This window comes from Kryptolebias marmoratus, linkage group LG13 (genome assembly GCF_001649575.2).
Source record: "Kryptolebias marmoratus isolate JLee-2015 linkage group LG13, ASM164957v2, whole genome shotgun sequence".
Taxonomy (NCBI): domain Eukaryota; kingdom Metazoa; phylum Chordata; class Actinopteri; order Cyprinodontiformes; family Rivulidae; genus Kryptolebias; species Kryptolebias marmoratus.
The window spans coordinates 13,760,617-13,773,810 of NC_051442.1; the positions used below are offsets into that span (position 1 = coordinate 13,760,617).

Sequence of the window (13,194 nt, forward strand, 5' to 3'; positions counted from 1 at the left end):
ATTTCTGGCCTGCCTCCAAAGCAAAAATAAATGCAAAGATATTGTGATTCTTTTGTGCAAATAAAAAAAGAACTGATCTGTTTTTTCTGTGGATTTATTTATAAACTGCTGCCGCATGTAAAAGATGACAGGGAGGAAGAAAAAAAACATTCTGTGAGTGAGTGAGTGACACTTCTGTGGACATATTGCGCTTCTCCCGCTTGAGGATTTCAGCACCACAGACAGCTCCAGCAGCGTTGTTTTTTTGTTTTTTTTCCCTGACGATCCGACAGGGGGCGCAGTAATCACGCTGCCTGTATACACGTGGTGCTGAGCAGGAAATACCTGGTTTCAAGCAGCGTTTTAAACGTTATTTCCGCATCTGCCTCCTTTACTAGGACGTCGATGTGTGTTGTTATTGTTATTGGGCCCGTTTTTGTTGGCGTGCCGTCGCAGCCTCTTCGCGGCCCTTCCGCTGCTGATTCGGGTTGCGCGTGGAGTGCGAGCATTACGGTAAATCGAGCCAGAAAGCGAGAGGGTGAGGGAGACGGAACCGTGAACGACGCTGTTGGGGAACCTTCGGATGGCATGAGTGCGCGCTGGCTGTCAAAAATGACGCCTCTGAAGCCGCACGTGTGAACTTTTGGACCACCGTTACGGTCACATCCGAGCCCCCACCTCTGCCCCCACCTCCACCCCCTGTCCCCGCCCGCTCCTGCGCGCGCGCGTGCCGCTCACCGCGTCCCGATTGTGGTTCTCAGTCCGGCGGGCGGACGGACGGACGAGCTGCGGTGGTCTGAGCTGTCGGGCGCGAGGCTGCGGACTGATGTCTCTGCCCGTCAGGAATTTAAAGTGTCTCTCTCCGGTCATGTGCCAGTGTAAGCTCATCTGCAGCAACCGGACCCTGTCTCTGATGTTCGGGTGCAAGGTAAGCCGGTGGGGGGTGCTGGACGCAGCAGAGACCGGAGCATGAATACAGTTTGTACAAAAGAAACCCCCATCAGGAGAAGGCCTCTGGAGGAAAACATCCCTTTTGTTTGTTTGTTTCAGTTGTGATGTTATTGTCTGAGGCTGATGAGCTCATATGGCTCATTTCTTTAGTCCAGTGAGTGATCTCACTAACCTCAGCCTCTGTTCTCCAGATGTTCCCTATTCATTGCATATTACCTTCTTCACATAATCTGGTGTTTATCCTCATGGGAGGCTGATTTCTGTTTGCACACAGCAGGCAGAAATCAGCAGCATCCTTGGAAGGCATATGGCTGTTTGGTTAAAGCTTCAACATTCATGTTTATTAATGGTCACTATCAGATTTCCGTTAACCTCGCAATAAAGCTGGGTCACATTTTTTTTTTCCTTTGCAACTGAGCAATAAAGCCAAATGCAGGGTTTTGACCTTGGGAAATGTACTTTAACGCTCAGGGCCACTTGGATATCATTCATCATCAGAGAAACCGTACACTGGCACAGAGGCATGACGCCAGACTGCTGAAACTGAAGGGAACGCGAGGCTGTACGCAAATGAGCTGTGCGTTCAGTTTGTCACGAAGAGATTCTGGGATCGGCTGCTTCCATTCATTTACCGTTGGTCCATCACCCTCCCATCTTCAGGTAATTCCACAGTGGCAGCCAACTTAGAGTTTCCCTCCACATGGCACTCTGTTCTGTCAGCGTTACCGAGCCAAATCTGACCACACTGGTCGTCTCTGGCCGGGAATCAACCCTTACACCTGCCAAGATGTGTGTAAAGCACACACGTTTCTAGCTAAAGACATTTTGCCTTGTGTTTTATGGTCTGCTTTGCGTTCTGTACTTATAGCTGGACATTTATGTTGGGTTTTATTAATAGTGGTTATTGCTGGCTATGGCTGTATTTGTCTTCATTTGAAAAGTACTGCTGGTAAAGTTGATGTAGATGTTTGCTTTCTGTGTTTCTGAGCGGGTGCTCCTGCTGCGCGCCATGTTGAGTATCACACGCAGAGATAATCCCATGTCTCCTCGTGCACCGCTCCCTCCTGCAGCCAATTCCTCCCCCTCCCCTCCTCCCTCTTATTTCCATCTGAGACACTTGGCTGGAGGGAAACACATCAAAATCCTCCTCCCTCGGTGTCAAGCTGCTACAATCATCGACGCGGGCCGGTGAGATCTAACTCCACAGCAAACATTTATTCGAGGAGAGTAGATATCAAATGGGATTACCAGCTCAGTTTAAGAAAAATGGTGCCTGGTTTGCTGAATAATGGGGTTTCTACCATCCATCCAACCATCCATCCATCCAACCATCCATCCATCCAACCGTCCATTCATCTGTCCATCCGTCCATCTGTCTTTTTTATTCGGTTTTCCTTGCAGGGTTGCAGAAAACAGGAGTCTATCTCCAGCGGTCATTGTGTAATCATATCATATTATACATTTTTATTGTATAATATCATAAAATATTGTACCGTATTTCAATATATCATATATTGCATGTTAATGTATCTTATCATATTGTATCGTATGATAGTGCATTGAATCTTATTGTATCACATCCCACTGTGTTGTATTGTATTTTATCATATATAAAATCATATACTGTATTTTATCATACTTTATATGCTACTACATTGTGAGTATTTATAAATGCCAGATGACAGTATTTGAAACACTTAACCTTAAACTATTGCCACCTTTTCTTTCCTTTATTTTGCTACTATTAATAACGTTGAAGGATTCACTATAACCATCTGCATTGTTCTTTTGTGCCCTGTGGTTGCACGCAGGTTCTGTTGCTCTAACAGCTTGTGTTCCCTCAGTCGCAGTCTCTGGAGAAGTTGTTATAGGTGGTATTTAATTTGGACCTTTGGGATGTACAGTGCTTTGCAACAATGTACTGTAACTCTCCTCTGTCCTGCTGCCATCAATATCTGTGGGCTTTTGCTCTTGTTCTTATTATTCCCTGGAGGGCTGTGTTTGCTGAACTCCAGCGGTAAAAGAGCTACAACATATCTGGTCATTTCCTCAGGCGGTAGTTCGAGGTAGTTTATTTGCATAGCCTTAATTCCTTAACAAAGTCCAAAATTCACAAATTCAAGTTTAGGATCTTAATTTTTAAAAAAAAAAGGAAAAAAAAGCTCTTAATGCATTTTTAAGCGTTCATCAGTGCTTTAATGTGCTCCTTTTGCTTAATGCTCATCAGTGGCCTCACATTTAATCAAAACAGTTTGTCTTTAAGCATTTGGTGCCGTATTTATACAGAAGACCATGAAGTAAAGAACAATGAGCAAAGGATTGAGTGCTGATGAAAACAGACTATCCACGTGTTGAATGATTTACAACAAGGGGCTCAAGGTGCATCCATCTCAATATCAGGATCGATGATTACCTCATTGTTTGAATCGACGCACTGATGTCTTTACTGGGAAATGGACAGAAAATTGACCCGTGTCACTCATTACCAACCAGTGAGTCAGAGAGCGATGGTGTAGAAAATATAACCAGCTGATATCAGAAACAAAGTGGCTGATTTGCCACATCTTGATATGCACTGAAACACTTTTCCAACATGCCTGTCGCTGACCTGTTTTATCCAGGTGTCACCTTGAGTGTGTGTGTGTTTTTTTTTTTGTTTTTTTTTTTTGAAAAGTAGTGAGCCTCAGATCTCGGAGAAAGGCAGCAGCGATGTTAAGCATCCGATGCTTTGTTGAGATCAGGCCAAATTTAGAGTCGCCTCTATTTTGCTCCCGTTTTTCTCTGCTTGCACAATATAATTGTGCACCTGACAGAAACAAATGTGGAGGTTGCAGCAGTAAGTAGCACACTCAAAATAGGTAAAAATCAGGCCCATTCAGAAATGGTTCATACTGCGTATCTGATGGAATTACGGGGCAGACAACCCTCCCTTTTTGGCAAGGAACATAGAGGCAGCTTAGCTAAATTGTTCGAATTAGCATGTTGTCGCAAATCATAACAGCACCTGCAGAAATCTGCAGGTGAGGTTCTAAAATTGCTCAAGTTTGCAAACAAGGACTCCAATAGCTCATTTTAATGCTGAACAAAGCAGTCTGCCGGGAGCAGCCTCCGTTAAAGATGTTAATTCACCAATGACAAAGACGCAGGTTACATATTTTACATCAGATTTATTACATTAAAAAAATTCACACAAGCGTTGCAGGATTTGATTCCACTGTTTCCCTACATTTAAAGGGGAATTGTTGGAGAACTAGGGGTCAGACAGCACACAGAAGTCCTCACCGACGCCATTAGGTCACAGGTCGTTAAACCCAAACATGTAGCTAAATACCTGCACCAAGGATCACTTCATGGACCCCCTTAACAGGGAGCTATTCTCACAACCTGCTGGCCACTTGTGGGACGTGTGGAAATGACTAATGTTTCAGAAAATAAAGGCATGGGCATATAAATCAGCAGGAACTGTATGTGACTCCATCGCTGGTCTTCTTCTGCAGGAAAAAGACTGGCAAAAATGTGGATGATAGCACTTTAGCAATGGATTTTCATGTGATCATTAAAAAAAAACATTCAGTTAGTATGTATGTTGCCCTTCGCCTTGTATGATATATTTGGTCAATCCGACAGACTCTGGTTTTGTTTCCCACACCTGGTTTAGATTTTAGTGACGACAGAGGAGAAAGTGAGGAGGAAATTATGGTTTTATTGCAACTGATATCGTCTATGCAATATCAAACAATAGTTCACAGTGTTTCTAATGTTGTGCAGCCCTTGTTTATATGATATTTTGCTAACAGACAGACAAACCAACACATGAATTCAAAGACACAAGATACACGGTATTGCGTAACACCTTGTTTAAGATGATTTTTCGTGTTATGTGCCTCTTTTTCTCCTCATTAAATTAAGTATAACCTACTTTGGCAGTCTTTCTGAAGATGTCTTCTGCTGGTATTTCAAACAAAGTTTTTTTTCTTCTCTCATCTTCCTCTCTCTCTCTCTCTCCTCCTGCAGGTTGTGAGTTCTCTGTTGTGAGGACTCTTCCTGTAAACATGTAATGCAAACAGGCCAGGCAGAATGATCAGAACTCCAACTATTGAACATTTGATTTCAGCCTTTGCAACATTTTAAGCTGTGAGATGACATAAGACATCGAAGTTAGGACCAAAGTTTCTACAACAGAGGTCTTACTGTGGTCAGTGGGGCTGAAGGTTGGCGTTAAATACAAAATGAATCCCCTCTCTGTTTGTTAAGTGAACATTACATATCAGGAATCCACCTTTCTAAGCGTTTAGCGCGCAGATATACATTATCGGACTAAAATTAATGAATTCTCAGCTTCAGTGAAGCGCAACTACAGACCCAGTTACTTCCTCTCAGGTCTTGAAAATTTATCGAAAGCCAAAGACATAAAAATAAAGCTCCAAGACAACATTTATCTTTTACTGAGCCACAATAAAAGACACAAGTATTGATCGTAAAATATTTTTATTCGCTAATTTCAAACATCAGCTATGAAATTAGCTGTTTTTGCTTGTAGTTTTGCTCTATGAAGACTGTTTAGTCTCTTATTATTTTTTAAAACACATATCTGAGTCTAGTTTTGATTGCACGATGATCCAAAACACGTCAAAGCTGATGACCGTCCGCTACCTTCTGTTTCTTTTTGTCACGTCTAATCACCGAGTAAAATGCCTTTGCACTGGTTCAATCGTGTTTGTGGGCAACTGGTGAGGACGAGCGCCACGGTCCTTTTCCACAAGTGCAACATGCATCGAAATGTATGTACTCAGCATAAAAGGATGTGTGCATGCCTCAGTGGGCAGAAGGGAGTGGGGGGGAGGGGATGGAATCACGACTGCTGGGCTTCGCCTGTGGCTGCACCTGAACTGCGAGTCCTCCTATTCTTCAATTCGTTCATTTGTTTACTCATTCAGATTAATAGTAATTAAGGAAACAAAGCCTGCAACCGAGCCACAGTCACATGACAGACTCCTCTGGACCCTTTACGTTACATTACCAGCCACATTCAGCAGGATGTATATTTTTATATTAACTCAGAGCGATTTTATCTATTTTACACAGTTAATTGACAACTGCCAGCTCATGAAAGTGTGTCTCACAGAAGGCGTGTTCCTGTGAAAAGAGGCTCTAGACAGACAAGATGGACCCCTCCCCCACACACAGAACCCCAGCACACACTCACTGTGGCACTGGTTACTGTATATATGACTCTAATCTGATTATTTAATTGGAGGATGATGCATGCGTGTGGGTCTCTTATCGGTGCTGACTCATCGGACAGAGAGGAGTTTCAGAACGTCATTAAGATAAGAGGAAAATAAATTACCATATGTGAATATTAAAGACAGAAATGTAAAAGGAGTGTAAGATAATGTTGAAGAAACAAAATTAGCTTCATTTAATATTAATGACTTTCTGTGTAAAAAAAACCCAAACAACACCTATATTTTAGAAATCTTTTTGTTAACCCTTTCATTCACAGTGGTGACTGCAGTAGACAGCTATTTAACCCTTCCGTTAGAAGGGCTACTCTATCTTCTCTCTCCTAATCTCTCTCTCTCTCTCTCTTTTGAGGGATTCGGGAGGGTTAAGAGCCATTTTCTCCGATATGTTTGGATTTTTATGTTATAACTGTGCATAGAGCGCTAAATTGGATGCTAGTTCATCATGCAATGCACTGCCATTTAGTAAAAAAAAATCTCAAATGTATGCTGTGTGTATGTGGAAAAGGTCTTTGCTTTATGCCCTAAGAAAAATAAAAACACTTTGGGGGGAAAAAATCCTGGCTGAAGTGATCGTAATCATGCATGGAAGGGTTAAGATTAGTTACTAAGTTTGAGAGATTGTGCAGCTGAAATCTTTTAGTTGGCTTTTATTTCCTTCGTCTGATTGCCCACATCATCTCCCTGTGGGAAGAGATGGAGAGGCGCTGCTCAATATGAAACACTTTTTTTGTGCAAGTTTGTGCAAAGTTATTATGCAGATTTCTGTTTCAACAGAAGGCCATTTGTACTTACGGTGCACTGATGACGGTTCTAATTGCAAATTTTTGTAAAGCTTTGACCTCTTGATTTCAATTTTGGATGATTCAGATTTTTTTTTTCTTCTAACAACTAATCAAAGCCCAAAAAGTCAGGAATTTTGTGTTTGGTTGATTGGGTCAAACGCCTGTGGGATCAGCTTTGGTGTGCTGTTCGTTCCAGAGTGACCAACTTAACCACACTGGCTGACTTGTGACAAATGGTGGTGTGCAGCAAGAGGAGGAGTTACCAGGCTGTTGTGGCTGTGTATGGTTCTTCCACATTCTACTGATGCCCCTATTTGTGTAATGGATAAATTGCTAAATTGCAACTCTGCATTAATATTAGGGGGAATGAACAGGCTTTCCAAAGGTTTAGATTTATTGCTGAGAAGCAACAACAAAGAAGTAATCAACCAAACACAAACACAAAATTTGTGCTAAATTTATAATTACAACATCTAAAATATTTTTTTTTCTAATGTTGAGCTGAACTGAAACTTTGAAACTTTGTTTATGATACATTTACTTAAAATAAAAATAGCATTTTCTCCAAAACAGCAAAGGGTTGCAAAACATTTTCTGTCTGTCAGTGAAAATCTACAAATAATATGCTGTAAATAATCATTTTTCAGGTTACTGGACGGAGGTATTTGTACAAATAAAATCCAACTAAAAGTGTTCTCATTCAGAAACATAAAGGTGCACCGAGCGTGATCAGTTTAAGCATCAACTGGCAACACAAAGGCAACAAATAAAACAGCTGAGCAGTAAAATGAGCAGCAGAGAACCACCTGCAGAAAATCAGCTTCCCTATTAGTAACCTACCGCATCTGTTGAGCTTCCTCTGACTTCATTTTTATACTCCTTAACAATGTTAAAAACAGCTATAACTCTGATCTTCTTTCCTCAATTAATTCTTCAACACTGAAGAAGAGTTTTAGCTATAGTGCACATTTTAACCACTTTGCGATGGTGGATTCACTGACTGAAAGAAACAAATTCATATTAAGCTGGTCAAGCTTACAATCTGTCGATCCCGGTCACTAGCTGATAAATTTTTGCTTATTCGTCAGGATAAGGCCATATTGAAGCCATAATAAAAATGTGGCTTCGAAATAAAGTTAGATTGTTTTTGATTGGCATTCAGCTGGCATAAATCAGACCCGAGTCCTGCCAGCATTGATTAAAACACAGCCGTGTTCGGGGTCGCAAGAGTGGGCACAGCTTGCTTTCTTTATAGATCACATGCTTACAGAACATGTTTCATGCTGAGGCTCTGAAACTTACATTTATAAAGTTGAGATTGATTTATTGTACCGGGTCTCTTGTTTGTTGTCTTTGTGTAATTAAGTGTGCGATTTGGAAAAATAGGAAAGAAGAAAAGCATACAAAGCGTTGTGTTTGCTTTTAAATTTCTGCAATGCGAGAGATTAATGGCTGTGCCCGTCAGCGGGCTCAAGTTTGCGCGAAAGACGGTGAATCTGGAGCGTCTCCATGGGGGACTGAAGAAGTTCCTCTTTGTTGCAGCTGCTCTCTCTCTGATTTAGGTTGCTCAGGTTCTTCGCATGAACCTCCCTGGGCCTGCTGCAGCCAGAAGCTTCCCGCCCCGTGGTGGATGTAAAACCTGCTGTTTTTGTTGAAGCCGCACGTAGCTAAAGGGTAATAACAGGTGTCAAGGTGCCGTGCTGGGACACCTTGGAGAAAAGCCTGAAGTTAGCGTTGGCAGCCGATGGGCGTCTTCTGGTATACATGAAATAAACAGTCGCTCTGGTAGGTGTTGGCTGGCAACAGCGATTGTGATACTGCAAATGAGATGAAAGCTGTGCTTGAGGTTTAGCACTTGCGAAGACACTTCCGAGTGAAAATAAACTGAGAAGGCATTGCTGGCTGGATTTGACGGATAGTTTTCGGAAAAAGAGTAAATTTAGACGTTGTTCTTCTTTTTATGTTTATCAAAATAATGGCTACATTGCCACGCCGAAATTGGTCATTTAGCTCACACATCACTAGTAAAAAGGAGTCCTCTGCTTCGAGTGGGACGGTGTGAGAGTTTTCAAACTAACATCCAGCAGGTGTTGTAGCCTACATATTTTATGTTTGGGGAGGCGAAATCATTACTGCAGCTCTGCTGATATAAAAGCTCACTCTAAAGTTTGGACCACTGGTGAAACTGGTGAATGCACGAGATGTTTGGATGACATATTTTACCTTGAGCACCATCTGCGGAATGACAAAGTAACTTTGAGGCAAGTGGGAACAAAAAAAATTAAATAAAATAGGCTTCAGTGTCAACTGTGAGAGAATTAGAAAACTTGTTTCATTTCTGACAAATCCTGCTTGTGTGTTTAAAAGTGACTTTTTACATTAAAAACCAGCATTTCTTGAAGGAATGCCACTTTCAAGGGCAAAGCTTTAAACAAAGATCTTGCTTGATCTGCTAACGCTCTGACTATATGATGAGGATGACTCTCACCTACTACCAAGCCAAATTTTAGCACAATATCTGTAAAAATGAAAGAGTTATAGTAATATTTGTGTTCACTAAGGTCGATTAGCTTGGGCAGTCATCTTGAATTGGATTGACTCTAAAAGCCAATCAGTTGTAGATTTACATCCAATGATTACTTTCTGAGAGTTTCATTAAAGTCTGTGCTCTGGTTTATGAGATATTTTGCTAACAGACAAACAGGGTTGACTCCAACACTTAGTGCCAAAGTTTTTAACAGATCTGGTGCGATCTGTCAGTGCTCAGAGTATGTGATGGGGATGACTCTCCACTAATACCCCACTAGTATTTAGCTGAGTATTTGTAAAACTGACTGAGTTATAGCAACTTTTGTGTTTGCTAAAATTGATCAGCTGTGGCGGCCATCTTTAATCGGGTTCACTCCAAAAGCTAATCAGTTGTAGCTGTTTATTCTATGGTTATTTCCTGAAAGCTTTATTCAAATCCATTCACTTGTTGATGAGATATTTTACAAACAGACAGATGAACAAACACACACACACACACAGTCATTTTTATTAGCTGCCTATTGAGGGAAAAATCTGGAAATATGTAGTAAATGACGAAAGTGTAATTCCAAACACAAATTATAAACAAATTCAAATTGATTTAAAGTCAAACACATTTACCTGTGCTGACTTATTTGATGAGACACATTGTGCTGCCCACACATACTCAAGTACAGAGTTCATTCAACTCAGAATTCACCCATCAAAAAAACATTTTAAGCTCTTTGGAGCATCACAGAAAACAAATTAGTTGTGCATGATCAATAAAGCACATGCAAGACAACATGGACTTTTCAAAAGCTTGAATTCTTTCATTTACTATTAATTTACACTCGGACTCTGCCTTGTAACACCTTAAACCCCGGCAGCACGTGTAGTTTGGGACTCCTAGAAATGATACCTCTGAGCGGTTTGGCTTTGCTCTCGTTGGATTACGTAAGGCAGCGTCATTTCAAAATATCAAGCTCCGTCCTTGGATTCCAAACTGAAACGAAGGAGGATAACCTTCGATATTTGCTCCACATTAACCTAACCCATTTCACCGTTAAAGGGAACAGCCCATTCCGCCACCGTCCGCACTTCCTCTGGTTGCAGAGCGGTAAACATGCCGCTGCAAATGGATGAGGTGTTCCCATCCGGTGACCTTTGGAGGAGAGGAATTCATCAAACGCAGACTCCTTGCGTGACGATTTACTGACACAAGAAAATACGAGGAAGTCGGGGAGTCTGGATGTTATTTTGTGGGTAATTAGAAGCGCACATTAGTCGCGACAAGCTGGTTTCAACTCCCTTCATGTGATAAAGTAACCTAGAAAAAAAGCTAATCTCAAAGATTTTTATAGTATGCTCATTAATAAAGGTGTTCATGTTTTATATATGTATGTTATGAATTTGTATATTTTCATTACTCTTGCAGTGGCCATCAGTTTGTGTTATTTATTCCAAAATATGACAAAAAAAGCACTAATGAATGTAGAGTGATGACTTGTTAGCTACAAGAATATTATTGTGTTAATGCTGATTAGCTGAAAACTGAACAGACAATAGATGATCAAATGAACAATGATGCATCTCTCAGGTCTTTTGTGAGGACTTTGCTGGATTTTTTTCCCCCCAGTTTATAATGATTGAACTCTTAGGACCACACATAGTTGATAGTTGTTTTAATTTTTAGGTTTCATGACATCTTCTTTTTTTATTCCTGTTTTTTTTTATTGATGCGCTGCACATCAAGATGCCCCGGGTTTCTCAGCGAGCTTGCCAAAACGTTGTAGAGTCGGAAATATTTGTAGATGCCTTAAAAAAAAAAAGGGAACGAAACTAATTTTGGTAGCTGTGGTTTAAAAATACATTTTAAAGCTGGTTTGTTGCTATGCGTGGACACATCGCCCATTTGTTCAAGGAGTTAAATGCCTTTCCTCTGCTCCAGTGATTCATAACTCAAAGCTAAGTGCCTTACAAACAAACATTCCTCTGAAAATGGTCAGGCGGTCGACTGAAAACGAGGGAAAACGTTGGTAATTTCCAAAGAAAGAGCCTTAAGAAAGATTACAGGACAGTCTGGTTCCTTTAAAGCTAAATAGCAATAAGACTTTTTGCACAATACGGTACATTTGGCTTTAATACCTATCTAAAATCAACCAACACGTATCATTTAAATTAACAAACACTATAAACAAGATGTCTTAAATCCTTTGAATCCAAGTCTAATAAATATTTTAACACAATACCCCAAGACTTGGATATTAGCTTGTTTTAAATCATTCTAACTTTTTTTATTTTATATATTTTTTGTTCATTGCACAAGTGTGTACAAACTGTAGAATGAGCTTTTTTAGCAGCTATGATTCAAACAGGGACACATCAAATCGAATAGAAGCTGCTCTTTTAAAGGTCGTTTAGTCACAACAATCAGAAAGTATTTGATAGCGCGTCAGTGTTTGCGAAAACGTGTGAAATCCTGCAGGGACGGACAGGGAAAGGACACCTGGTGCTCATTTCGGTTTCGGCTCAGAGCCTCCTGCTTCTATTTTAACCAGTTAATCGGCGACTGGTGTGTTGTTTGCCGCTGATGAACGAGGGTCTTTAATGGGTAACGCACATCCATTTTATTGTGTCAGCTTGTTGGTTGTTTTTTTTTTTTTTTAAAAAAAGGACGCTGGTTTTAATCACACAGTGTACGCCGCTCTCTGCCCCTCTCCAGAAGGACACTTTTACACAGACTGAATGTCACGTCCCCCACCAGCCGACCAGAAGGCACTGTGGCAGAATGGTCATGTTGGAAAGAGGGGGGGAGGCAGTGGACACCGAAGAGCTCACGGCTACTTTGAGCAGTGATTCATGTAATTTACTACAGTGTCTCACCAGGTTTTGTTTTGGTGCTTTTCTTTTTGCTTTTTCTCTGTTGCTTAATTCAGATCTTGCAGTGTAGTTCAGCGGTCTTCAATTAAAAGTCAACGAGGGTTGTCTAAAATTGGCTTTTTCTTGCAAACGTTCACTCTTTTAGTTTCCTTCACTCACCGTGTTGTCTTTTCAGGCCTGTACGTCTTCATGGGCTGGCAGAGGCGCAGAGACAAACACGGGAATTACCTTTAAACGCTCGAGAAGCTGCAAATAAAAATGACTAAATGTAGTTAAATGTGGGGGAAAGCTACACTGTCTAAAATAAACGTGTGCAGGTATATATGAATAATTTTATGTTTTAAGTAATGATTTCATTCTGCTGAAAATTAACCACCAATCTGGATCCAGAAAAGATCTGAATTAGAATAATAAATCATCTGGATTAGGATTACTAATTGATGAAAATTTTACAGTGTAAGGGTAGTTTGGTTACATAATACTCTGTCTTAACGTTAACATAGCAGTAACTGATTCTACAGGGCTTCTTGTAGAAAAAAAAATCAATTCTTTCCTTGTCGTTATGCTTTAAGAACAGCTAGTTCAACCATTATTCATTTTTGCTCGATCTGCCTCGTGCTGCTGTTTTCTCTTTCCCCTTATTGATGCTCTTACTTTTCCATTGTGCCCATCCCCCCCCCCCTCTCGCTTTCTCCTCTATCTTTATCCCTGTCTCGCTCCGTCTTTTTCTTGCTGTCTCCGTGTAATGTAATCCAGAACCGATGCTGCCAGCCCCAACTGTGGGCACTGCAATCTCTGCTCTGCTCCGGTTGCTATGGCAGCCCGTCTGAGACAGGGGCGGG

The 13,194-nt window shown here is 41.0% G+C and overlaps 1 protein-coding gene across 4 annotated transcripts in view; it reads left to right on the forward strand.

Annotated features, from left to right (window-relative positions):
- The first annotated feature begins 717 nt into the window (after positions 1-717).
- Positions 718-13,194, forward strand: part of LOC108248807 (disks large homolog 4) — a 58,802-nt gene continuing 46,325 nt past the window's right edge. The window contains exon 1 of one of the 4 annotated variants that reach the window (XM_037979139.1): positions 718-907. In XM_037979139.1, the coding sequence (XP_037835067.1) occupies positions 806-907 (102 nt within the window). In that variant the 5' untranslated portion in view covers positions 718-805. The remainder of the gene's footprint in view (positions 908-13,194) is intronic. The other 3 variants (XM_037979138.1, XM_037979140.1, XM_017437805.3) reach the window with 3 other exon arrangements.